The sequence below is a fragment of the Gopherus evgoodei genome, chromosome 9, assembly GCF_007399415.2.
Source record: "Gopherus evgoodei ecotype Sinaloan lineage chromosome 9, rGopEvg1_v1.p, whole genome shotgun sequence".
Lineage (NCBI taxonomy): Eukaryota > Metazoa > Chordata > Testudines > Testudinidae > Gopherus > Gopherus evgoodei.
In genome coordinates this window covers 82,576,807-82,601,225 of record NC_044330.1, presented here as the reverse complement: position 1 = coordinate 82,601,225, position 24,419 = coordinate 82,576,807, and the positions used below count along the sequence as shown (strand labels likewise).

The following is a 24,419-nucleotide window of genomic DNA, read 5'->3' as shown; positions in this document are numbered from 1 at the left end:
TTTCCTTAAATTGAAGGAGAATGAAGTCTGATCTGATGTTTTGGCTGTTCAGAGTATCCATGAAATTTCACCTTCCAGGGGAGCTAATGCCAGCAGAAGTAAGACTACTTGAACCATTGATATGGGGAATTATGTAGCTGCTTCACATGAGAATCCCGTCAGGGGCATGTGATGTCAAACCACCAGCATTTGGAGTAGAAACAGGAGGCAAAATAGCATATGTGGAAAATGTTCTTTAACTTCTTGGGGGAGGAGGGGGGAGTAAGAAGGAGGTGGACGTGACATATATTTCTGTGGGGTTCTTACTAGTTGTAACCTGGAAAGTTGCTTTTCTTACCAGTGTTTCTTGTAATGGGGAGAAATCAGCTATTGGGTATTACATGAATAGCACGTTGATCAAAACCTCTTGTCTTTGTTGGCTGTTATGTTTTATGGACATGGTGCACTCTTACAGCTCTGGGTTTTCCATCACAAATCCACTTTGCCATTTTCACTGTCTCAATAATGCTCTGTTCCATTCTGTTTCTATTCAGATTCCTTGGGTGGTAACAGCCACACTCTCATGATTGCGTGTGTGAGCCCAGCAGATTCCAACCTAGAAGAAACCTTAAATACTTTGCGCTATGCTGACAGGGCGAGAAAAATAAAAAACAAACCGATAATCAACATTGATCCTCAGGCAGCTGAGCTAAATCATCTAAAGCAACAGGTACTGACACTTCCCTCCTTCAGCTGGAGGCTGGGAAACATGTATTGTGCATAGCAAAAGTGAGAAAATCCTCATTGCACCAAATTCGCGAAAGAGAAATACACCAGTGGCTCTCAACTTTTTTTGACTGGTGACCTCTTTCACATAGCAAGCCTCTGAGTGTGACTCCCCTCCCCGAATTAAAAACTTTTTTTTAAATATATTTAATACCACTATAAATGGTCGAGGCAAAGCAGGGTTTGGGATGGAAGCTGACAGCTCAGGACCCCTCCCCCTGCCCCCCGTAATACCCTCATGACCCCCTGAGAGGTCCTGACCCCCAGTTTGAGAATCGCTGAAATACACTGAACTCACTTAGCTATGGGTCACCTTAAAGAAAATCCTTAAATGTTTTTGTCTGTATGGAGTGGCCTGTTCTCTAATGCCACATGCCGCTTGAGATTCTCCACTATAAGTGTGCTGCAATTTCTCCACTGTTAGGCTGGGCCTTCAAGGTCATGCTTCGGTCATGGCCAAGTGTTGGTGTCAACTACAATTTACATTTCACATCAATTGTGCACTGGACACACCATAAGAAATGTCACTCCCATCAAAGTGCAGCCATCTCTGGAGTGAAGTATGGCATCTCGCCAAACACTACACAGCTATACTGCCCAAGTTTAGTATAGGAAATGTAGAAGGGTTCATATGTGATCAATTGCAGGCAAATCTAGTTAATCAATTTCTAGTTTGCCTAAAACATAAAGGATAACGTTTCCCCCTATTGTCCCTACGAGAGTACCAGGAGCTTCTCAGTGAAGATGTGCTCATAAACTGTTTTTTATCATGTGAAAGGCAACACAGCCATCAAATAACATTTGGAGCATTGGTTCACCACTGATGAAGAGGGGTAGTCATTAATGTTAATTCCTGCAGCTCCAACTCTTTCTTAGAGATCAGTGTGCTCTGGGGTGATTACTATAGAGGAAGTAGATTCAAAGTTGGGTAACCTCTTTTTTTTTTCCTGTTTCCCTCTAGGTACAACAGCTGCAGGTCTTGTTGTTGCAGGCCCATGGAGGAACACTCCCAGTGTCTATCAAGTAAGAACTATAGACTAATGCTTAATATAACTAGAGGCCTTGATTCCCCACACCTCCACCTCCCCCGATGAGACTAGATCTCTTGTACTGAGGCTCTAGACTGCACTTGGTGCTAAGATAGGAACTAATTAACCACTCAAGTATCTGTCAAGTCCCTTTTCTCTCTCCTTTGTCACGCTCACTAAATCTCATTGCACCAATGTTTCACTTCCATGTGCAGCAATACCCTCTGTAAGAATGCAACAGCCTAGCTCAGAGGTAGGCAACCTATGGCACGCATGTCAAAGGCGGCACGCGAGCTGATTTTCAGTGGTACTCATGCTGCCCGAGTCCTGGCCACCGGTCCAGGGGGCTCTGCATTTTAATTTACTTTTAAATGAAGCTTCTTAAACATTTTGAAAACCTTATTTACTTTGCATACAACAATAGTTTGGTTATATATTATAGACTTCTAGGAAGAGACCTTCTAAAAACATTAAAATGTATCACTGGCACGCAAAACCTTAAATTAGAGTGAATAAATGAAGACTCGGCACAGCACTTCTGAAAGGTTGCCGACCCCTGGTCTAGCTGTAGTAGAGGAGGCAGGGGGAAGAACTTGATCAATAATGGTAACATTTTAGTAGTGTAAATATCTGCCTTCCAAGAGGCTGCTAACAAACATTATGAGCAACGGACTTTATTTCCTCTCTAGCTTAAAAAGCAAACACTAGCAAATCAAGGGAGGAAATGATGCATGTATGAGTCTGTTTTAGAGAGTGCATCGACTCCTAAGTAAGTGCCGTTTTTCAATTTAACATCTGCCACAGTGATGCTGCCTAAATAGTATCCACTTGTCTGTGATACAGTAACTATTTAACTTTTTATAGCACTTGATCCAGCCCGTTTGTCATAGTTCTGTTGGGAAATGTGCCAGGGCCACCCAGAAGATTCAGGGGGCCTGGGGTCTTCGGTAATTCGGTGGCGAGGGATCCTTCCGCTCCGAGACCCGCCGCCAAAGTGCCCTGAAGACCCGCAGCGGAAGAAGCTCCGGGGGCCTGGACCTCACAAGAGTTTTCTGGGGTCCCTGGAGCTAATGAAGGACCCGGCTCCAGGGGCCCTGAAAAATTCTCGGAGGGACCCCTGCGGCAAATTGCCCCCCTCTCTCTCCTCCCCTTCCCCCCTGGTTGGCCCTGCAATGTACAGAGAACTTAAATCTCACTCCAAAACTTTACCAAAGTTGCAGTTGAGCTGTAGCTGGTCTTGTTTGACAGGCAGCTGCTGGGGTTACCCATAAAACTGCCCTGAGCAGACATCTGACCCTGCTTTTTAAATTGAAGGGTACCATTTTACTGACCATGTATTTCTCAGACATAGGATAAAAAATCCCTTGTACTTCCTCCTTCCTAGAGTGCATGTCTGCTGTATAATTTCTCAATCTATCACCCAAACTGTAAATTACAAGTACGCAAAGATTACTTTTGCCATTTTCCTAGACACTAAGCTTCTCAGTACAGGAGTTTTATCTCTCTCCAATTTTCTGTCACAGTTCAGGGTGACTGCACCTGCATCTCAGCAGGGGTGCTTACCCTCAGGCTTCCACCTGTTGCCTCTCTCAGGTGATGTCTCTCTCTCACCCTTCTGACCAGGGTATTTCCAGGTTGTACAGTTCCTGCCTTCATTTCCCAGCAAAGACAGTCTGCTTAAACAGACCTACTTGCTTTCTCTTGAGAGACTGATACCAGAATGATTGTCACAGATATGTGACTACACGATTCTTTTTAAGCAAGCCTAATTTATTCTTAAGATAAAAAGCATTAGGGAGAGAACCTATTTTAAAAACAAAGGAACCTACTACATATGTTTATAGAGGTTTTGGTAAGCTTAAGGTCATACCTACATTATAAACTTATGTTTACTCAAGTCATGTTGGCACACAGCTGCTGCAGTTACTACATTGCTTGTGTTCATGATTTACTTGGCTGCTTGTGTCAATGGTGTGCATAAGCACACCTGGTAAGTGTACTGATGCAGAGTGCAGTGCTCCATGGGTAGGTATCCTGTTGCAGAACTTGCCACTGTTCAGCGCACTGTCTTTTGGGAAGATGCATGATGAGTCCAAAACAAGTCACACAGGAGTTACTGGGAGCATGGGGTCAATATACCAGTTTGCAACTATCTGCATCCCATACTTTTTGTGACTTTTGTCAAAAACCTGTGACCCTCCTCGCTGTCTGCCATCTCTGACAAAAACATGGAGCCTGCACAGCTCAGCACTATTGTCATGAGTGTTGCGAGAACATTGTACGTGATCTTGAAGTATTTGCAGAGCCACAAGAAAAACTGAATGTGAGGGAACATGACATTTCCTTGGAGGACAGATTGCTGTGGAACATAGTGAGAACGAATTCAATGTTCTGCCCTTGCTCATGAAGTCATACGCTGGCCATCTCGACAGCACTAAGGAATGAATAATCTACCAGCTAAGAAGGTGCAGAATAACAATTGAATGGGCTTTTGGTCATTTGAAGAGTCACTGGCATTGTTTACTCATAAGATTGGACCTCAGTGAGCAATATCCCAATAGTGTCCTGCTATGTCCTGCGTAATATGTGAAGCAAAGTCGGAAAAGTTTCTGCTATGGCGGAGTGAAGAGGTGGAGCAGCTGTCTGCTGAATTTGAGCAACCAGATATATGGGCTATTAGAAGAGCTCAGTGTGACGCTATATGACTCAGAAGTTTTGAAGACTGTTTTTAACAGAGAGCCAGAGTAGGGTATGGTTTTATGGGCTGTCCCTGTTCTTTTGTGCCCTGGTAAAAATCATGTGGTGGTTGCTGTACATCTAGGAATATAACCTTGTCAATGCACCTATTAATTTTTGTTTGTGAATGATCCTGAGAGTTGTGTAACAAACAAGTACATTAAAAACTTAATACATTCAGAGAACAGAACTTCTGAAGGGGAAAGGCCATTCGTGTCCATTTCGGCTACATATGTACACCAACCCATGAAAGTCACAGTTGGCGAATGTGAAGCTCTGATTGTCATTAATGTTCTCTGGGGTGGAATGGAAGAAGTAGTGCAGCAACCACTGATGCCAAGTGGAGTATCGAAAGGGTGCATATTGAGTTCTCAATGAGCTGCAGAGGGAGGCAAGCACAGGATTGTTGAACATGCATGTTCACCAGTGTGCAGCACCTGTGCTCTGCCTGAGAAACCCTAGTATGTCCTGATGCATCTCCCTCTCTCTTCCTGCTGGGACTCCTGGGCCTTTCTCCTCTCCACTCTTTCCTTCTCCAGGATGTCCACAACATTCATCCTCCAGGCTTTATGCTCACAGTCTGATGCAGCACGAGTTTGCAGGATCTTATTGAACATGTCAGCCCGAGTCTTGTTCTTTTTCCTCCTTATCTGACTCAGGAATTCCACAGGTGTGGAGCGGGAAACTTTGAAGGCCACAATGGCAGTAGCTGAAGATGCAAACAGAGGTACCATTATCAGCATGTTTGCTACAGAAAGTAAAACTTAAAATGTTGCTCTCGCTCTCCTTGCTCCCCTAAAGTTATAAGCACTACATTCTCACTTCTGCTTGGGATTGCTTGTGAATGGTTCCAGTCCTATCACCAGCCAGGGTCAGTATGGCCTGCTGGAGGATGTGGGAATGAGGAGGGAATTGCTCTGTTGAATGATTCTAGTAGCATAGGGCAATGGCACTGAATACTGGCACTGTTTTCCACAGATGGTGACTTTAGCTAGCATCTCACTGCTGAGGGTAACAAAGGCAGATAACACAGCTGCTGCTCCTGTCCTGAAGCCGCCAAGACCGACATACTGTGCAATAGTGTCTGCTGAAGTTATCGCTGAGTGGCCTGGGAAAGTGTCTTATTGTGGAGGAAGAAATAAGGCAGCTCTCCCTAGAAATCTTTGGCAGAGTACTCCCATGAAAGTTTCATCATGATCATTCAGGAGGATTCAAGGGCCATCCCTATGTACATACATATTGCACCTGCATAATCCTGGAGGGCAATGAAAAGCAGATAGCAACTCTACCTCCATTTTTTTGGTTGTACCACTACCTATTCTACTATGAATAAATTAATGAAAAGACTGTGTCCTGCTACTTTGAGGGTGCCAGCTTTGTAATTAGAAAATAATGGTTCCTTCCCCTGTATCAGGCTAGCCTATGTTGGACTGTGGTGGAATCAAAACAAAAAACTCAGGTCCTGGCTTGTTGCGCAGCTGGGTTCCCTGGTCGTCTGTCTCCGATACTCCTCTTCATTCACCACCTCCTCATTGTTCATGGCAGGGACCTGTGACGGGAGGCCCCTCAGAGGTATCCTCGGTGCTGTGGGGAGTGGTGGTGGTCTCCATCAATATGGCATGCAGCTTTTCAGAAAAGCAGCAGGTCTGTGGCTTGGCACCAGAGTGATCATTGGCACCAGAGTGATCATTGGCCTCCCTAGCCTTCTGGTATGCCTGCCACTGCTCCTCGGCTTCTCACACATAGCTGCTGCTGGTTCCTGTCATACTTCTTCTCCTGCATCCCCTGAGCAATCTGCTCATAGATGTCCAAATTTTTACAACTGGTCCATAACTGTGCCTGCACTGCCTCTTCTTCCCTGAGGTCTAGGATATCCAATATCTCCTGTCTACTCCAGGCACTAGTGCATCTGCAACACGTAGCTGACATGGTCAACTGGAGAGTTGCTCTCAACAATGGAGAGCTGCTAGGTGTGATCAGGGCTTTAAAGGGGGTTGGGGACTTCCAGATCTCTAACTCCTTGGCAGTGGAGTTCACAATGATGACTAAGAAGTCAGTGTGGAGCATTGTGGGATAGCTGCTAGAGGACATTTAGTGTTGACATAAATAATGCAGCATCTACACTTGCACTGTGTTGATTGATTGTTGCTCTATGCTGGTCAGGGAACTGGTGTTACTATGTTAGCCTATTGGGGTTCTTACAGTGGTGGGAGACCAATTTTAAGGGTATGGCTACACTTGAAATTTCAAAACGCTGCCGCGGCAGCGCTTTGAAGTGTGTGTGTGGTCGGAGCACCAGCGCTGGGAGAGAGCTCTCCCAGCACTGCACGTAAACCACATCCTCTACGGGTGTAGATTGCAGCGCTGGGAGCTACGCTCCCAGCGCTGTGGCATTGATTACACTGAGGCTTTACAGCGCTGTATCTTGCAGCGCTCAGGAGGGTGTTTTTATAGTTGCCAGTTCATAACTGCTTTAACTGAGAACAAGTACCCTCATGACATGTTTAGGCCACCCTTTATAATCCAGGAGTTTCTGAGCTGGAGTTTTCAGAAGCAGGTAATTAGAATACAATGGGGGTCTCTCTCTCTGTCCTTCCCCCCCCCCCCCCCCCGCCCCCGAAGCATGTCTTCAAAAGTTGGATCTAGAGGGGTAGAACTTGCATTCCCTTCACCTCAAGTACTTCCTAAGAAAATCCATTTCAAACATTGTTCCACAAAGACCTTTGAACGTCCTCATACCTTCCAAAGATTGCAGTAATCTTTGTCGTCCTGCTAAAGAAGTTCCATAAAATCTCACATAATACATTGTATAGGAAATGAAAGTGTTTATGTATCCCACAAGTATTAACCCCAATTCAATAAGGTTTAATTTAGTTCAATAAAGTTCATTCAAGATATTGTCAGTCTGTAACAGTAAACACCTCATTGGCATTAAAATAATAAATACTTGTCTTAATTAGTATGAAGCCATCAGAGAATCTGCAGTCCCTCATGGAGAAGAACCAGTCCCTGATGGAGGAAAATGAAAAGTTGAGCCGAGGTCTGAGTGAGGCAGCTGGTCAGACAGCCCAGATGTTGGAGAGAATCATTCTAGTAAGGCTAAACTTCTATGTGAAGAGCTTTTAGCTACACATTTACTGTTTCCTACTGTTGAAAGCTGACCACCAAGTGTTCTAATGCTATTCAGGAGCATCTAACTCTGGAGGACTAAAGCCAAATTTGAAGGGAACATATTAAAATGTCCAGTAGCAATATGAAGTTAGACTACAGAATGCATCTGGTTGTGAAGCCTGCAGGTTTTAACTCAAACGTACTAGAATTGGAATACTTTGCTCTGAAAGTGTATCACTCAAAGTTGGTATTCAGTGTTATATTCCTGTTCGTTCTCCCGTCAGTCACTGTAGCTCTGTATGTCTTGACCATTTGGAGGCTATTTGCCCGCAGCGGTTGTACTGCCAAACTTTGTGATTCCAAGGTTAAATAAGTCAAAATGTGTCTTGGATGCCAAAACCTCCTAAGACCTGCTCTTCTGTGGGCTTTGGAGAAAAGTCCAAACTCCCTTTCATTTAAAGGGAACTAACCTTCCCCTGATTGTGCAGAAACCCGTATCGAATCACCATGCTAGTCACCTTAACGGCAGAAAGATGAAGAAGCTATTGCTACAAAGAAGATAGCTGTTTCTTGCTTCTCCTATAATTCAGTATCTAACTTTTATTTTTTTAGACAGAACAAGAAAATGATAAGATGAATGCCAAACTCGAGGAACTCCGGCAGCATGCTGCGTAAGTCCCATCCAGTTTCATGTGCTGCAGAAGTGCCCTGCAACACTGCTCATTTTGTTAATTGGCTCTGCATTTGTTATTCCAAAGTCCATCTGTATGCAGGGAGAGTGAACAGTATGTTGGCAATACCCTATCTATTGAGGGTCACACATGCAATTGCCAAGCAAAACCCATGGACTCAGTTGCATGTCTGAATTTTTCAGGTGCAAACTTGATCTGCAGAGGCTGGTAGAGACTCTGGAGGATCAGGAGCTCAAAGAGAACATAGAAGTGATTCGTAATCTGCAGCAAGTGATAGTCCAGTTGCAGGTAAGAACTGACCTAGAAAATGGGAAGATCCCTGTGCCAAATGAGCTTCCTACTGAGAGGAACCCAGTGGTATGGTGCTAGTCTGCTAGGTAGCTGTTTCTTTAGAGCCCTGCTAAATAAGCCCTCTGCACAGGTGTGTGGCTGTGAAATGGCTTTTGGCAGGTTACTTTAATATAGACTTACTGTTGAAACTTCAAAGCCATAAAATAACCATTTTATGCTCAGATAGCTGCTCATGCCAGAGTAAATGAGGATCCTCAGAAGAATGCCATGAAGTGAGACTATCGCACAAATTTACAGTCCAAAGACTGGGTAATGCAGGGTGCAAAAACAACTCTTGTAAGTTCAGGGATTTAGCTTCTATATTTCTATTAGATGGTCATATTGGAGGGAGCTGGAATTGTTTGAAAATTTCCATGTCCTTGTCTAATATGACTCTTCCATATTCCCCTTCCTAGATGTCTCTCAAAGCTCCAACCACCCCATAAGGAACTGGCTGCCAATTCCGTGTAGTTCAGGAAATGTCTGATAGGGAGTAACTTTTCCTAGTCAATTGAGACTCAGTTCAGAAGAAGCATTCACTGCTGTGATTAAAATGGGATGCCTGTGGCCTTCTCTTCCCAGAGAGAGGAGTTTTTTCAGATCAGAGGACAGAGTCTAGAGAAGCCTTTGCTGCTCTGAATGGACAGCAAGGAGCCCTTGTTAACTGCACTTCTTTTCACTGCTGTACATTGAAGTGCTCTGTTTTCCCTACACAGGATGAAAGTGCTGCCTGTGTAGCAGCATCCATGGAAGCTGTTGCTGAGATGGCAAACTCTGAGCAAGAATCTGATACTGTAAGTAGTGGGGGGTCTGATACACTGCAGATTTTGACGATGTAAATATTCACAATTACTGAGTGAATGAGATCTTTCCCGGTCCCTAATCCCATGTATTTGGCGCTTAGTTACTACTTACCATCCGTCCTTCCTCCTTTACTGTACCCTTTCCTATTTTTTTTATTTTCTCCTTAAAATTATAAAGTTATGTAAAAAAAAATCTAAACACTTTATATAAATACTGTTGCTTACTTCAGTAGTATTCAAATGTTCTGCTAACTATGTTCAAACTGCCAATGCAAGCACTGAAGAGCTCCTTGGAATTGGCTTCTTTTGGCTAATAATTGTGACTATATTCCAGCAAGCAGAAACCAGCCAGGACAGCAAGAGATCCCCAGATGCTTTCACCACTCAGCATGCCCTCCGCCAGGCAGAGATGTCCAAAGCACTGATAGAATTAAATAAAGCCCTGGCTCTAAAAGAGGCCTTGGCCAAGAAAATGACCCAGAATGACAGCCAGCTGGAGCCCATTCAGTCCCAATACCAGGTAAACGCTCCTTTCCAGGAAGGCCCGTGGAAATATCTGTCCAGTGTTGTCCTCCTCTTCACCCCATATGTATGGGTTTTGTAACGCTAGTGTGGGAAGGGATTCATCAGGACATGAGCATTCCCTTGGTGGCTCTCATAGTAAGAACTTCATATTGCCTTGAGGTGTGATATGAGAGGGCCGAGTCCTGTGACAGAGGCTATTTCTGGAATGGTAGTCGTCCAGCTGTAGGTGCCCACAGGTGGCAGAACTATGGTGCCTAAATGTCTGCACGTGGTTCTACTGAGCAGACAGTCCTTGCTTCTTCTGATCAGGACACTGGCCACTGACTGTTCCATGTAATCCCAGCCTTCCAACTCACTCCTCAGAATTGCACTTCTGATGTGGCACTGCTTAGCCTCCATGGAACTCAGCTGCTGCCGCCATTGAACTGGCTTCCTCTCTCCTATAAGTGCTGGATTCCATCATTTTTGAACCCACCTGACTTATTGATCAAAACATGACTGCCAGACTAAAAGGCTAACTGCAGGTATATAGTGATCTGGCTCCTACAGTTGCTGCATAGGGAGGTCTTCTGAGCCCTCTGACAACAGTGCAGTTGTCCAACCTATCGAAAGGAAACATGTCTCCCCAAGGCCTTACTTAGCCTTGTCCCTAGCCGTTAGGATTTCAAGACTTGTAGCCTGAAGCTCTCTACTCCTGTCTCCTTTCTAGACTAATATCAAGGGCCTGGAATTGGAGGTGAGCAGCCTGCAAAAAGAAAAAGAAGAGCTGATCCTTGCACTTCACACTGCAAAGAAGGATGTTAACCAAGCAAAGTAAGGCTGGCTAGAAAGGCCAAGTAGATTGGTTCCAGTAGATGCTCATTTCTCTAATCAGTGGCACTTGGCCTGGCAAGTAAAGCCCTGCTGGCCATTGCTGCACATACTGACTACAGGAATAAAACATCAAATCCTAAATTCCAAACTGTTGCAATGAATGGGCTTGTCTGCTCCATGACGAATGTCCCAGGTGATGAATCTGCTACCTCACCACACTTCAGGTGCTGGGTGTAGTTTTTATCTCCACACTATACAGTGAACCAACCTAGGGAATTGCATTCACATCCTTGCCAGATAATGAGGGCTTTGGGGAATCTTTTGTCCAATCTTAACTACTTAATTGAGACAATGAGTATGTTTTGAGGCTGTGGGAGGGTTCATGTTTGGCACTAGGAAGGGGCCAGCTGTATCAGGTTTTTACCCTACAGCCTGGCATAAAGTGTGAGGGGGGAAATACCCTGAATTCTGAATGAGTAAATTTTCAGTTTCTCTTGTAGAGACTCTATTCTGACTTAGTGCATCCTGCTAGGAGTTGAGATGAGGAAAGGGGACGCCCTTGAGACTGAACGCCCAGAACAGGAGCCAAAGAATCCTTCTTAGCCCTGCTACAGACTCTGATCTTGGGTAGTTCTCTCCCTTTTCAGTGTCTGTTTCCTATCAATAAAATAAGAATAATGCATACTTGATTTGATTTGTTGGGAAGGACTTGTCAGACTTATCTATCTTTAAAGCGCTTTGCTGTCTGCTGATTAAAGAGGCTAGTGATAAGAATAAGAGTATACTCCTGTTTTTTGCAAATGGCTTGGGGAACAGCTGAAACTTTTGGATAACCAGGCATTCAGATAAACAGAAGTACTATTTTGATCCGGACTCTAGCTTCAGGCTTGGAGGCAAAGGTCTGGATACAGTGGGAATTGCGGGCTGAAGTCCCTCTGGGGAGCTGCTTTCATTCTGGGCTATGAGCCAGTGAGCTCTGTGTGTCAGCCCCTCTCCTGCACAAGTTGCCTGCCCTGGGCTATGGCCGGACACAGTCCCTCAGTGATGATTCCAGTGCCAGTGAAATTCCTGTATTAATGTCACTGGGAGGGGTCGTGTCCTGGGCTGCAGGGCTCCATGATGGGAGAAGAGGGCTGACTAGAGATGCTGCTATGGATATAACTAGTTACAAGCTTCACTCTTGAACTGGGTACAATGCTGCAGCCATAGAACCAGATTGTGAGTGGATTTATTGTTGCACTGGTATAGCATGACTTATACTCATTGCTGAATACTACTTGGTGTTAAGAGGTTAATTGAGAAGTTATGTGGGCTCCCCTTCACCTGAAGGGAACTGCTTTATAAAATGGTCAGACCCTGGGGTGAGAGACAGCAATTCTGGGTCTGTTTTCACAGTAAGGAGAAGGGGAGTCTATTCCTGGAGAACAGCACTACTAGATACATATTTATAGGGTGATTCTTTGCAGGCTGAGTGAACGACGCAGGAAAAGACTCCAAGAGTTGGAAGGGCAAATGAATGAGCTAAAGAAGAAATTGAATGAACAGTCAAAACTCTTGAAACTGAAAGAATCTACAGAGCGCACAGTCTCCAAACTGAACCAGGAGATTCGGGTAATTAACACTGCTATATGCAGCCTCTGAGCTCCATCTAATGGAGCAACTTCCAGCCAGAAAACAGTGAAAGCTTCCATTTTATTGGGTTGGCATCATCTTATATTACAAGACTCATGTAACTGTAGTTCTGTGACTAGTGCTGCTATTGATGGCGTGGATAGGAGGCTCTTATGGTATAAGCATAGGCCTGGGAGTCTCATCTGGCCATACTACTCATTCAGTCCAAGCCTTGGGCAAGTCACTTGACTTTTGTTGTAACTTAGTTTCCATGTCTGTAAAACTGAGATGGTTCCTTATGCCTTTAAGTGGGGGTTACCAGAATGAAATCATTAGTCTCAAGCACTGACATCCTCACAAGGCTGGTGCTGCGGGTGGGCAAAGTTTTTGTATTATGTCCTCTTCTCAAGAGTACTTGAAAAAACTATCTGAAGTGTAAGTATTGGAGTAACTTTCTCCTGCAGGAAATGAAAAATCAGCGGGTACAGCTGATGCGCCAAATGAAAGAGGATGCTGAGAAATTTAGACAGTGGAAGCAGCAGAAGGACAAGGAAGTGATCCAGCTGAAAGAACGGGTAAGTGAGCCATTAATCACCTGGACAGTCACTGCTGGTCATAAGTTAACTTATCTAAGGGGCTGGCTCCACTTACAAATAAACATCTGAAAACATAACATTTCTACAGTGCCTTGAAAATAACAAACCAATAGGTCAAAAAGTTTCTTGTTCCATATGTACTTGAGTGGCAGGCTGCCACCTTTCACCAGTTATATGTGTCAAGGGCAGATTGACGATTTGCTTATGTCTGAGGTTCCTTGATCTGCCAGCAGAGTGATCACCACTCAAATCTAAATCAGAAGTAAAAAAATAACACCACGTTAGTACCTAGGGGTATCTTTACCACAAAATAGAAGTAGGAGGCATCTGCCCTTTCAAGGGTGTTAAAGCTGTTACTATTACAGTAGTTAATGTAATCAAATCAGAATGTGGCATTCAGATCTAATGGAGCTTCTGTGCCTCCTTGAGTCTTCGTGTGTCCTTGTCTCAAAGCATTGTGAGCACAACAGTTCTAGCCCCGGCGGATGTAGGAGACCATATTCTAGAGCAACAGGGGCCACTTTAAGCTTTAGCTGACTTAAAATTCCAGTGATCAGTGTTTGTCATAGAGCACATAGGATGTTTGTTTCAGCTCCCCCTGGACTTAAACAAGTGCACTGTAAAATATGTCTTTATATGACTTGCAACTTTTTGACCTGCCTACTTTGTTTCTCTTCAGGATCGCAAGAGGCAATATGAGCTGCTTAAGCTAGAACGAGACTTCAAAAATCAGGCCAATATTCTCAGGCGCAAAACAGAAGAGGTAAGAAGCGAACATCTGCTCGGGACTCCTGATCACTCCCCCAAGGTCTGGAAGACATGATTGGAGTTTTGGCAGGGGACAGATGGAACTCTTGTTATTCAGGGGAACAGTTTGGGGGTTTGGAGATGAATTGAGGATGTCAGTTCAGAGGAGGTGCATTGTGACTTTTTATTATCTCCCCCTTGAAAAATTTTTGGACTCTGCCTCTTAATTCTCACTGTCTCCTTCCCAAACCCAGTAACTCTTGATTGTACTGCCTGCCCTAGATTCTACCATCAGTTCCAACAATGATGGATAAGCACAGTAGCTGGATCTGCTAAAATGATCGCCAGTGAGATTGCTAGTGTTTAAAGTATTGACATTAGGCTTCAGACTTCTCATTGGCATGAGTGGATGCAGTTAACGCTGTGAAGAGCTTGTGTCAGGCTGTTTGCAGACATGAGAAGACAGCACTGCATCAGTTTACTCTGGGTCCACTTCTTGAAGGTTTTCTTCAACCATAAGGTCTAGAAGCAGAAATGCTTTGACACAAGAATGCTTTTAAAATGAGAGCTTTGGTTCTGGTACACAAGTGCAGTGGGTGTATTCTGGAGACAACGTGGCTGCAGAATTACAGGAAATAATGTACCCAGCATATAGACTCAATAGTAAAAGTGCTTTCTAAAGGTGAACCAAGAGGCTTGTAATATGGCTAAGACCCTAGTTAAGGGGTATGCTCCTCCAGAGGCTATTGACATCAATAATTCCGAAAGCAGATCAGGCAGCTGTTTCCTTCATGCTTAATACTGCCCTGTGTACAGGGACATGCCATCTGTATCTGCTCTACGAGTGTTCAGTGAAGGAAGAATGAATTCTTATACATGTAGATATACTACTCCACAGCTAAAGCTAAAAGCAGCAGTGTTTTCGGTTAGCAAGTCCATTGTGCAGATGCTTCCTGACTGGCTTTCAGCAGCATGGAGTCCTGTACCCAGAGCTGTGAATCACATTAAGATAAGCAGCCCAACAGTTTCCACTGTGCTAGGGATGCAGGGAGGGGAAATAATTGTATGTGTGGTGGGGTTTTTTTGCAGGCAGCAGCTGCTAACAAGCGCCTGAAAGATGCTCTACAGAAACAGCGTGAAGTAGTGGATAAACGGAAAGATAGCCAAAACCGAGGAATGGAAGGTGCTGCTGCTCGAGTAAAAGTGGGTATCAGCATGGTGGTGCACTGCCTGATGCACCCCTTTGAATAATGAGCTAGCACAAAGGTTGCCTGACTAGCTCACTGATGGAGGCTGGGTTAGATGAGTGGAAAACAGAGAGAGGTCATGGAATTTCCTGTCCTGTATAGGAGTAAATAGAGGCAACATAGTTTATTTGCCCCTAGATATGGAGGAGAGTTCAGAGGAGGAAGTGGATGACTGAAGACCCACTGTTGTGATGTCCAGTAGAGTTTATTACAGGAGTGGGCAAACTTTTTGGCCTGAGGACCATATCTGGGTATAGAAAGTATATGGTGGGCCATGAATGCTACGAAATTGGGGTTGGGGTGTCGGAGGGGGGTGAGGGCTCTGACTGGGGGTATGGGCTCCAAGGAGGGGCAAGAAATAAGGAATTACGGGTGTGGGAGGGGGCTCTGGGCTGGGGCGGAGGGAGTGCAGGGTGGGGTGAGGGCTCCACCTTGGGGGTGCAGGCTCTGGGGGGGCTAGTGATGAGGGGTTTGGGGTGTAGGAGGGTACTCCGGGCTGGGACCGAGGGGTTCGGAGGGAGGGGGATCAGGGCTGGGGCAGAAGGTTGGGGTGTGGGGAGGTGGCACTTACCTCAAGCAGCTTTTGGAAGCAGCAGCATGTCTCTGCTGCAGCTCCTACATGGAGGTGTGGCCAAGCAGCTCTGCTGCGCACTGCCCTGTCCGCCAGTGTTACCCCTGCCACTCCCAGTGGCCATGGTTCCCAGCCAATGGGAGCTGCGGTGGCAGCGCTTGGGGTATGGAGTGGAGCCCCCTGGCTGCCCAGTGCATAAGACACAGAGGGGGCACATGCTGCTGCTTCTGGGAGCTGCACAGAGTGGCCCCTGACACTGCTCCCCAGTGGGAGCTCAAGGGCCAGATTAAAACAGCGGGTGGGTCAGATGCGGGCCGTAGTTTGCCCACTCCTGGTTTATTATCTCTGTTCTGTCTTTCTCCAGAACTGGCTTGCAAATGAAGTGGAGGTTCTGGTTAGTACCGAAGAGGCCCGGCGCCACCTCTCTGACCTTCTGGAGGATAGAAAAATCTTGGCCCAGGAACTCCTTCAGCTTAGAGAAAAGAGGGAAGCTGGGGAGACTCCACCTCCAAAACTTCGGGTGAGTGACACAAAGGGAGACACAGCTGAGAGCTAAACTCACTCTGTCCCCTTACAGCTACACTTGTTCTCCATTTTGAGTCTGAAGTCCTATGAAGAGTAGATTGTTTCCACAGTCCCCTGGCTGATGAAAGGAATAGCAATGAAGAGGTGGTTGTAGCACAAGAGGTAGCGGGGATCTGGTTCTTCATGGTTCTATTCCCTAAAGCAATTAGTCTGGCATCAGTGTCATGAGAGTGGGCCACAGCCCCATCAAAGGTTTTGTGTACAACCCCTTGTTCAATTGGGAAGGAAGGTGGGGTTTCAGCTGAGAAATACTTGTAAACATCTTTCCTGGTAATGCAACCCCTCTCTTAAGTGTTTAGATTGTCTAAACTAAAGCTCAGGAGTGGGGAAACTTTTTGGCCTGAGGACCACATTTGGTATAGAAATTGTATGGTGGGCCATGAATGCTCATGAAATTGGGAGTTGAGGTGTGGGAGGGGGTAAGGCTCCATCTGTGAAGAGTGGGCTTTGGGATGGGGCCAGAAATGAGGAGTTCAGGGTATGGGAAGGGGCTTTGGGCTAGCCAGGGAGAGGGGGAGGGTTCTAGCTGGGGGTGCCACCTCGGGTGGGGTTGGGGAAAGAGGCTTGGGGTGCAGGAGGGTGCTCTGTGCTGAGACCAAGGGATTTAGAGGACTGGAGGGGGATCAAGGCTGGGGCAGAGGGTTGGGGTGTGGGGAAGAGGCTCGGATTGCAAGCTCTGCACAGTGCTTACCTCAAGCAGCAGCACATTTCTTTCCCCCCCCCCCCCCCGGCTCCTACCTGGAGGCACATATGCAGGTGCCGTCTCCCACAGCTCCTGGAAGCAGTGGCATGCCCCCCCACTCCTACACAGGCACTGCCCCTGCAGCTCCCATTGGCTGCAGTTCCCAGCCAATGGAAGTTGCAGGGGGGTGGCGCTTGGAGCCCCCTGGCTGTTCCTACACGTAGGAGCCAGAGGTGGGACATGCCACTATTTCTGGAAGCCATGCAGAAAGCCCCCGACCCCTGCTCCCCGGCAGGAGCTTGAGGGCCGAATTACAAGTTCTGATGGTCTGGACGTGGCCTGTGGGCCATAGTATGCCCACTCCTGCTCAAACACTAGGTTGTTCTCTCTCGCCTCCTGCCTCCCGAACCTTGAATTATTTCATATGTGTCTTGCAATTCTCTTCAGAGACGTACATACTCGATCGCAGACGTGCAGGCTTCAGAAATAGACCATTCTATCACAAAGCAGATAGAAAGCCTGGAAACAGAGATGGAGCTCAGGTAAGAGAATGTCATGAAACTTCTAACAGGCAGAACTAGCTCTCATTTCTATAGCACCATCATCCCAAGATACCCTACGCTTTCACCATTGCAGCCATTCTGTGAGACCTGGGAGAAGTGAAGAATAGCAAATACAGCTGACCTGTTCTGTGTAGTTTCAGACAGAGTATAGCTATCAAGTGAGAATTTCCAAGATACTGGGGCTATGAACACTATTTATGCAAGAGAGATGTGTGTCCATTTTGCTTATCTGAAAGATGGTAGCACAGCACCTACTTGTGTGATGCTGAAGCAGTGGCTTGGTATAGATTCAGGAGAATGAATTTCCAGCTGAGCCACCAATGCAGCTTTGCAGCAGACCCCACCATTGTGCAAACAATCAACTAACTGACGCTGCTTTCCATAGTGTAATGTTTTGGGAATATGACATTACTGTTATCCAAGAACTACTCCAAATTCTTTTCCCTGAGCTCAAATGCGTGTTTTTTTCCAAAGGAGTGCCCAGATAGCAGATCTGCAGCAGAAGCTATTGGATGCCGACAATGGAGACCGGGTGAAGCAACGCTGGGAAACTATTGCAACTATTCTAGAGGCAAAGTGTGCCCTTAAATACCTGATTGGAGAGGTACATTCTTTCTGTATTGTGGCACATCCATCTTCTTAAGATTGCTGCACTGTATTTATTAGCTATAACCGTAAACATATTTGCCTCAAAGAGCTCATAATCTCAGGTTAGACCAGAATAGAAGGAAGTAACAAATGTGGCGATACATGACAGGGGAAGGGGTTGTAGCAAGGGTCATAAAAAGATCATATAGCTGATTAGGTGAATAGTGCATTCATTTTGAAGGTTACATAGATGGTTGTTTTAACAATAGTGGGTCTCCTTGAAATGGGTTGTATGGGCAGCTGAAAGAGAGGGACGAGGCATGCTGGATCGGGTCAGAATAAGATTCCTGGCCTGGGGAGTAGCATGGAGGCAAGTGGAGGAGGGGGTGGGGAAGATACACAGGATGCATCCTTGACAAATAGCTTGGCAGGGAGATGCCATCCTTGAAAAGTAAGAACTTGAATCTGACACAGGAGGTATGGGGGAGCCCATGATGGTGTTCAGGGAAAAGCTGACCATGGTCATAGCTACAAGTGAGCCATGTAACTTTCTGCTGCAGAGTTTTGGAAGGTTAAGAGTGAGGGATGAAGTGTGTAAAGAAAGCCAGAAAGGAGCAAGTTGGATTAGTAAAGGTATGATACGATCAAAGGCTGATTGGGACTTCCAGAAACTGGAAGGATGGGTTGTGGAGAAACAGGAATTTATTAGCAATGTGTATGGTTGGGAGGTGGGGAAGATAACTTGTTCAGTCTCTGACAAGATGGCTTTAAATTGGCATTGAGACACGCAGGAGGAAAGGTAGGTTTAAAGAACACGCGCACACACACACATCTTGGAGGCACTGGCCCGGAGACACTAATCAGAACTTTGTGAGCAGATGAGTTTGCCTAGGAGCAGTGAGAGCAGAGGATAAATCTCTGGGGGTACTCTGAGTGCGAGGGAGGAGGGGAAAACAGCAGAAAATGAGTCCCTGAAGGAGTAGTCAGCAATCAAAAGCACAGTCCATAAAGGTCAGGCAAGGAGTCATTGTCTTTCTATATGGTGGGTAACTTTGAGGGCTAACAGAAGAGGCCACTCATAAAGGAAGCATAAATGGAGTGGAGGAGGAGGAAACCAGACTTGTAGAGGATCAAGAGGAGAGTTAAAAACTCAAGGCAGGAGAAGTAGATGTCAAGTCCAAGAAGACTGGAAACAAATGAGGTAAGTGGGATCAAGAGAGATCTGAAGACCAGGGAGACCCTGGCATGCCAAAATGCAGAAACAAAGGTATTAGACAATGATGGAGTCATTCTAGTAACTGTTGTCAGTGCTGCCTATTCTGTCTGTTTCCATAGTAAAGTGTGTGTGTCTGGAGGGGTACCTGATAATGGATTTCAAGTATGTTTAACTTTAAGTTTGACTCCAGACCCTTGTTGCTAATGTCCAGTCCCATTCATAGGCTGTGGAGAGTGGCACCCATTTTCCTTAATAGTCTCCTTACTGATGTCTTTCAGCTGGTTTCCTCCAAAGTGGAGGAAAGCAAACTTCACAGCAGCCTGGAACAGAGCAAAGCTAACTGTGCAGACTTGCAGAAAATGTTGCTTGAAGAGCGAAACCAGGTGGCAGATATAGAGGCTGAGCTCCAAAGTCAGTTGGTGATGCAGGAGCAGCAACATCAGGAAAAGGTAAAACCCAGGGGTGAAGGAGTACCGTGATTAACACTGCATGGCTTCCCTGGGCTTAAACATAAGCCTTGGAGCTGCTCTGCAAAAAGGTTCCTAAAGGTCTGCCCATGGAGAGTTAAGGGCATGATCCTAGATCCAAGTGCCTCTTTTCTTAAGAGAAAAAGAGTTAAATTAAAATCAATTTGCAACTTGTCTTTTAAAAAAACAAAACCTCAAAATCCCAAAACAAACCCAATCCTATTTTCATGAGGCTTTATTGGCCTCTGGCAGGAGACCTGATATGATTACCCCCTAGGAAGTCTCCCTCATCTGTCTTCTGATTTCCATTTCTAAAGTTTTTTAGTGCTGCTAAATGATCTTGCTGAAGTAAAAACAGAACCATTTTATTCAGTTCCATTCAAAGGCACAAACTTGTTGCATCTGAACACAAGGTGGTGTTTTCAAGTGGGTCCAGACTACTCTCATGCTGTGGATGGCAAAGAACTAGCTTACTGTCTCTCTAACCTGTCTGCCTACTAGACGTTGCCCACCACATCATCTCTTCACCTGCCCCAAAACCTCCAGATCTACTGAGAATGTTAAGGCTGCCAGGCATTCCTTTAGGGGTTTATCCCTTAAAAGCATGTTCTTCTTCGAGTGATTGCTCATATCCATTCCAGTTAGGTGTGTGCGCCGCGCGTGCACATCCGTTGGAAAACTTTTACCCTAGCAACTCAGTGGGCCGGAAGGTTGCCCCCTAGAGTGGTGCCGTCATGGTGCTCGATATATACCCCTGCTGGCCCACCCGCTCCTCAGTTCTTTCTTACCGCCCGTGTCGGTCGTTGGAACAGTGGAGCGCGGCTTAGCTGACCTCCACTTCCCTAGCTACTCGTAGTTCTCGTATATAGTTACGTTATAATCCTTTTATATATATATTTGTATAGTTATACGTTTTTTCTTTGCTAACATAGTTAGTTTAGTAATAGTTAGCGGGGTTCAGGAAGTAGCCCCTTCCCTGCACCCGGTGCCGGAGCCCATGCACGGCTCACCGGGTTTTAAAATGGGCTCGGCATGCCAGAAGCCGATGCTGACGGGAGATCCACACGGCTCCTGTTTGAAGTGCCTCAGGGAATCACACTTGACAGCTAAGTGCCCCATTTGCAAGGCTTTTAAGCCGAGAACAAGAAGGAGCGGGACTTTCACTTACCCCTCCACCTTTGGCACCGAGCGATGAACAAGCGGCTGGCAGACGCGCCTCCTCGGCACTGGACCCCGCTGGTACTACCAAGGCCTTTCGGCACCGGCCATCACCGGCACCGAAGTCGACTCGGCACCGCTCCCTTCCTCCAAGGTCGAGAGAGCCTACAATTCCCGCTGGTGCCTGACGGCTCCCCGGCATGCACCGTGGTTGAGCCCCCTGCTCCTGCTGCTTCCATGCCAACGGCACCGCAGCCAGAGAGCTTGTCTAAGTCGGATCGCCCGGCACAGACACCTGCAGAGGCACCGACAACGTCGGCGCCGTCGAATCCGGTGCCTGACAGCTCCCCAGTATGGTGGTTGAGCCTGCTGTTCCCTCCACGCCGGAGACATTACCAACGGTGAGGGATCTCATTGCCATGACAGAGTCGATGCTGCCTGACCCCGGCACCGCCGGTGTGAGTAATACAGTCTCTTCATATGACCGTCCTCTGTCAGCACAGCAGAGTGGCACCGTTCATGATCACAGTCCCGCAGACGCTCCAGGTCCCGTTGGCACGCCCGACACCACTTGCAGTCCCGGTGCTGTTTTCCTCATCGGTACTGGTCGCACTCGCCACACCGGTCGGTATCCCGTTCGCCGACCCGCTACTATCGGCACCGTTCCGACTCCCGGCACCGAGACAGGTACCGTGACTCCCATAGCCTCTCCCCGAGCCTCGAGATCTCGGTCGACCTCCCGGCACCGTTCTGGTTGCAGGTCTGGATCTCGTTCCAGGTACCGGTGCCGGTCCCCGGTGCCGAGTTGGGCAAGGTCAGATAGAGTCAGAGACTCTGCCCATGCCTTTTTTTAGTAGCTCCATGGCCATCCAGACACGCATCCGTGTCATCCCACACGCGCAGATCTTATGCTCAGGACCACGATTCTGATACGCCCCCCCGACAATCTGAGGTGGAGGAGGTCCCAGAGGTAGAGAACCCGGTATGGTGCCCTCTAAGGGGTACGACTACTCGTCTGTCCGCTCTCCTCTCTGCTCACTAGTCTTTCAGTCTGTTAAGGAGAGGTATTGGCATGGCCAGCGGGTGCCAGCCCCGAAACCGAAGGAGGCTTGGCGAATGAACCTACTTGGCCGCCAGGTGTGCTCTGCGGAGGCCCTGCAGCTCTGGGTAGCAAAGCAACAAGCCTTGCTTAGCTGCTATAATTATAGCACCTGGGTGAAGGTAGTTTAGTTTATGGAGTTTCTCCCTCAAAACTCCCGCCAAGAGTTCGCTGCCGTCTTGGAGGACGGGGGAAAAAGGTACCCAGAGCGTCCCTCCAGGCCTCGTTGGACGCAGCAGACTCAGCAGCCAGGACTCTGGCCTTTGGTGTCGCCATGAGGTGCATCTCATGGCTTCAGGTTTCAAACCTCCGGCTGGAGCTGCAGTATACCATTCAGGACTTTCCCTTTGTTGGTAAAGGCCTCTTCGCGGCAAAGACAGCCCCAGGCCGCGAAGCCTGATGGACAACAGGGTCCTAATGCGCTCTCTCTGCATGCATATGCCAGCGACCAAACGCAGGCCTTTCTATCCCCAGCCGCCATACTCTGTGCCTAGCCAGAGACAGGATTTTGGCAAAAGGCGAGGCCAAGGTGGTCGCAGACAAACGTCAGGACCCCTAAAGAGCCAAGGTCAAGGTCCCTCGCAATTACCACTGGGACCAAAGACAAACCTTCCAAGGTGCGCCTGAGGGCGGTGTACCAGTCACAGGCCGGGATCCCAATTCCGCTTTCTCCTGGCGTGGCCCCAGTTAATTTCAGATCGCTGGGTCCTGTGCACGGTGGAGCATGGATACCACCTCTAATTTGTTCCAACCCTGTCCCCCTTCAGGGACCCCTCTCACGAGCATTTCCTCGTACAAGAGGTGCAGACGCCGACGGACGAAAGGGGCAAAGGGTTTTACTCCCGTTATGCCCTAGTCCCCCACTCGAACGGAGGTCTCAGACCTTCCTAGTCCTGCACGGTCTCAACCAGTTTAGGATAAGGTTGGAGTTCCGCATGGTATCCCTGGGAACCATTATCCCATCCTTGCCTCCTGGGGACTGCTATGCCGCCCTCGATATGAAGGACGCGTACTTTCACATCGCCATCTTCCCTCCGCACAGGAGATACCTCCGCTTTCTAGCCAACCGTCAGTACTTCTGGTTTACGGTCCTGCTGTTTGGCCTTTCTACAGCCCCACAGGTATTGACCAAGTGTATGGCCATAGTTGCCGCCTACCTTCGCTGATGTCAGATATGCATTTTCCATATCTGGACGATTTGCTTATCCAAGGAGACTCCGAGACACAAACCACTCAGCACGTGGTCATCGTCACGGTCTTATTCACAGGTCTAGGCCTGATGATTACTATAGAGCAATCCACTCTGGTTCCCTCGCAGAGGTTGGACTTCCTAGGGGCTATCCTGGTCTCCGATCTAGCCGGAGCCTGCTTACCACAGCCGCGGTTTTAGGCGATGGCAACAATCATCCGAGGTCTGCACACTTTCCCAACGACCTCGACTCGCATTTGTCTCAGTCTCCTGGGTCCATGGCTGCCCGCAAGTTTGTAACCAAACACGCCAAGCTCCGCCTCCGTCCTCTCCAAGTCCGGCTCACCTCAGCGTACCGCCTGGACAGGGAACCAATGGTCATGGTAGTCACCGTTCCCTCGAGCACCTTAGGCTCCCTAGAGTGGTGGCTAACTCCCTCCCTGGTGGGGGCAGGGATGCGGTTCCATCCGCCCCAGCCCTCACTGCCCCTGACGACGGACGCGTCATCTCTCTGCTCGAGTGCTCATGGTCACCTCCAAGCTTAAGGCCTTTGGTCTTCTCGGGAGCTGGCGTTCCACATCAATGCCCCAAAAATGAGAGTAGTTCTCCTGGCGTGCCAGTGGTTCCAGCGGCAGCTGCAAGGCCGAGGTATCTCGGTGTTTACAGCCAACGCAACGGCCATGTGCTTCATAAATAACCAGGGAGGGACATGGTCCTCCCCCCCTTTTGTCAGGAGGCCATCCATTTCTGGGACTTTTGCATGGCCCACTCGATGGAGCTGGTGACGTCCTTTCTCCCAGGCGTTCGGAACGTCTTGGCGCTTTGACGCAGGTCTTTTTCCTGTCTTATGAGTGGTCACTCTGCCCCATGTGAGGCGTTCTGCTTTCCGGAAGTGGAAATTTTTCCTCACATAGACCTGTTCGCTCACCGCGAGAGCAGAAAATGCCAAATGTTCTGCTCCTTCCAAGGTCTCTCCTCGGGATCGATCTTGGACGCATTCCTGATGCCGTGGAAAGGCCAACTCCTTTATGCCTTCCCACTGTTCCCACTGGTTCATTAGGTCCTACTCAAACTCCGCAGGGGCAGAGCGCGCATCATGATCACTCCAGCGTGGTCCAGGCAGCACTGATATACCACGTTGCTCGGCCTTTCAATAACCAATCCAATTACCCTGACACCCCACCCAGACCTCATCACTCAGGACCACGACAGGCTTCGTCACCTGGACCTGCAGCCTCTTCGCCTCACGGTGTGGCTGCTGCGTAACTGAGCCGGGGTGGCAAGAAGCCTTCCACCT

The 24,419-nt window shown here is 47.5% G+C and overlaps 1 protein-coding gene across 3 annotated transcripts in view; it reads left to right on the top strand.

Moving 5' to 3' along the window:
• The window catches only part of KIF4A (kinesin family member 4A), a 45,384-nt gene that overhangs the window by 13,640 nt on the left and 7,325 nt on the right, over positions 1–24,419 (top strand). For all 3 annotated transcript variants that reach the window (XM_030574362.1, XM_030574361.1, XM_030574363.1), the window contains exons 10-25: positions 534–709; positions 1,727–1,788; positions 7,490–7,622; positions 8,253–8,311; positions 8,515–8,620; positions 9,379–9,456; positions 9,800–9,985; positions 10,700–10,803; positions 12,270–12,414; positions 12,879–12,989; positions 13,690–13,773; positions 14,847–14,960; positions 15,940–16,095; positions 17,290–17,384; positions 17,880–18,009; positions 19,488–19,658. In XM_030574362.1, the coding sequence (XP_030430222.1) occupies positions 534–709; positions 1,727–1,788; positions 7,490–7,622; positions 8,253–8,311; positions 8,515–8,620; positions 9,379–9,456; positions 9,800–9,985; positions 10,700–10,803; positions 12,270–12,414; positions 12,879–12,989; positions 13,690–13,773; positions 14,847–14,960; positions 15,940–16,095; positions 17,290–17,384; positions 17,880–18,009; positions 19,488–19,658 (1,910 nt within the window). The remainder of the gene's footprint in view (positions 1–533; positions 710–1,726; positions 1,789–7,489; positions 7,623–8,252; positions 8,312–8,514; positions 8,621–9,378; positions 9,457–9,799; positions 9,986–10,699; positions 10,804–12,269; positions 12,415–12,878; positions 12,990–13,689; positions 13,774–14,846; positions 14,961–15,939; positions 16,096–17,289; positions 17,385–17,879; positions 18,010–19,487; positions 19,659–24,419) is intronic.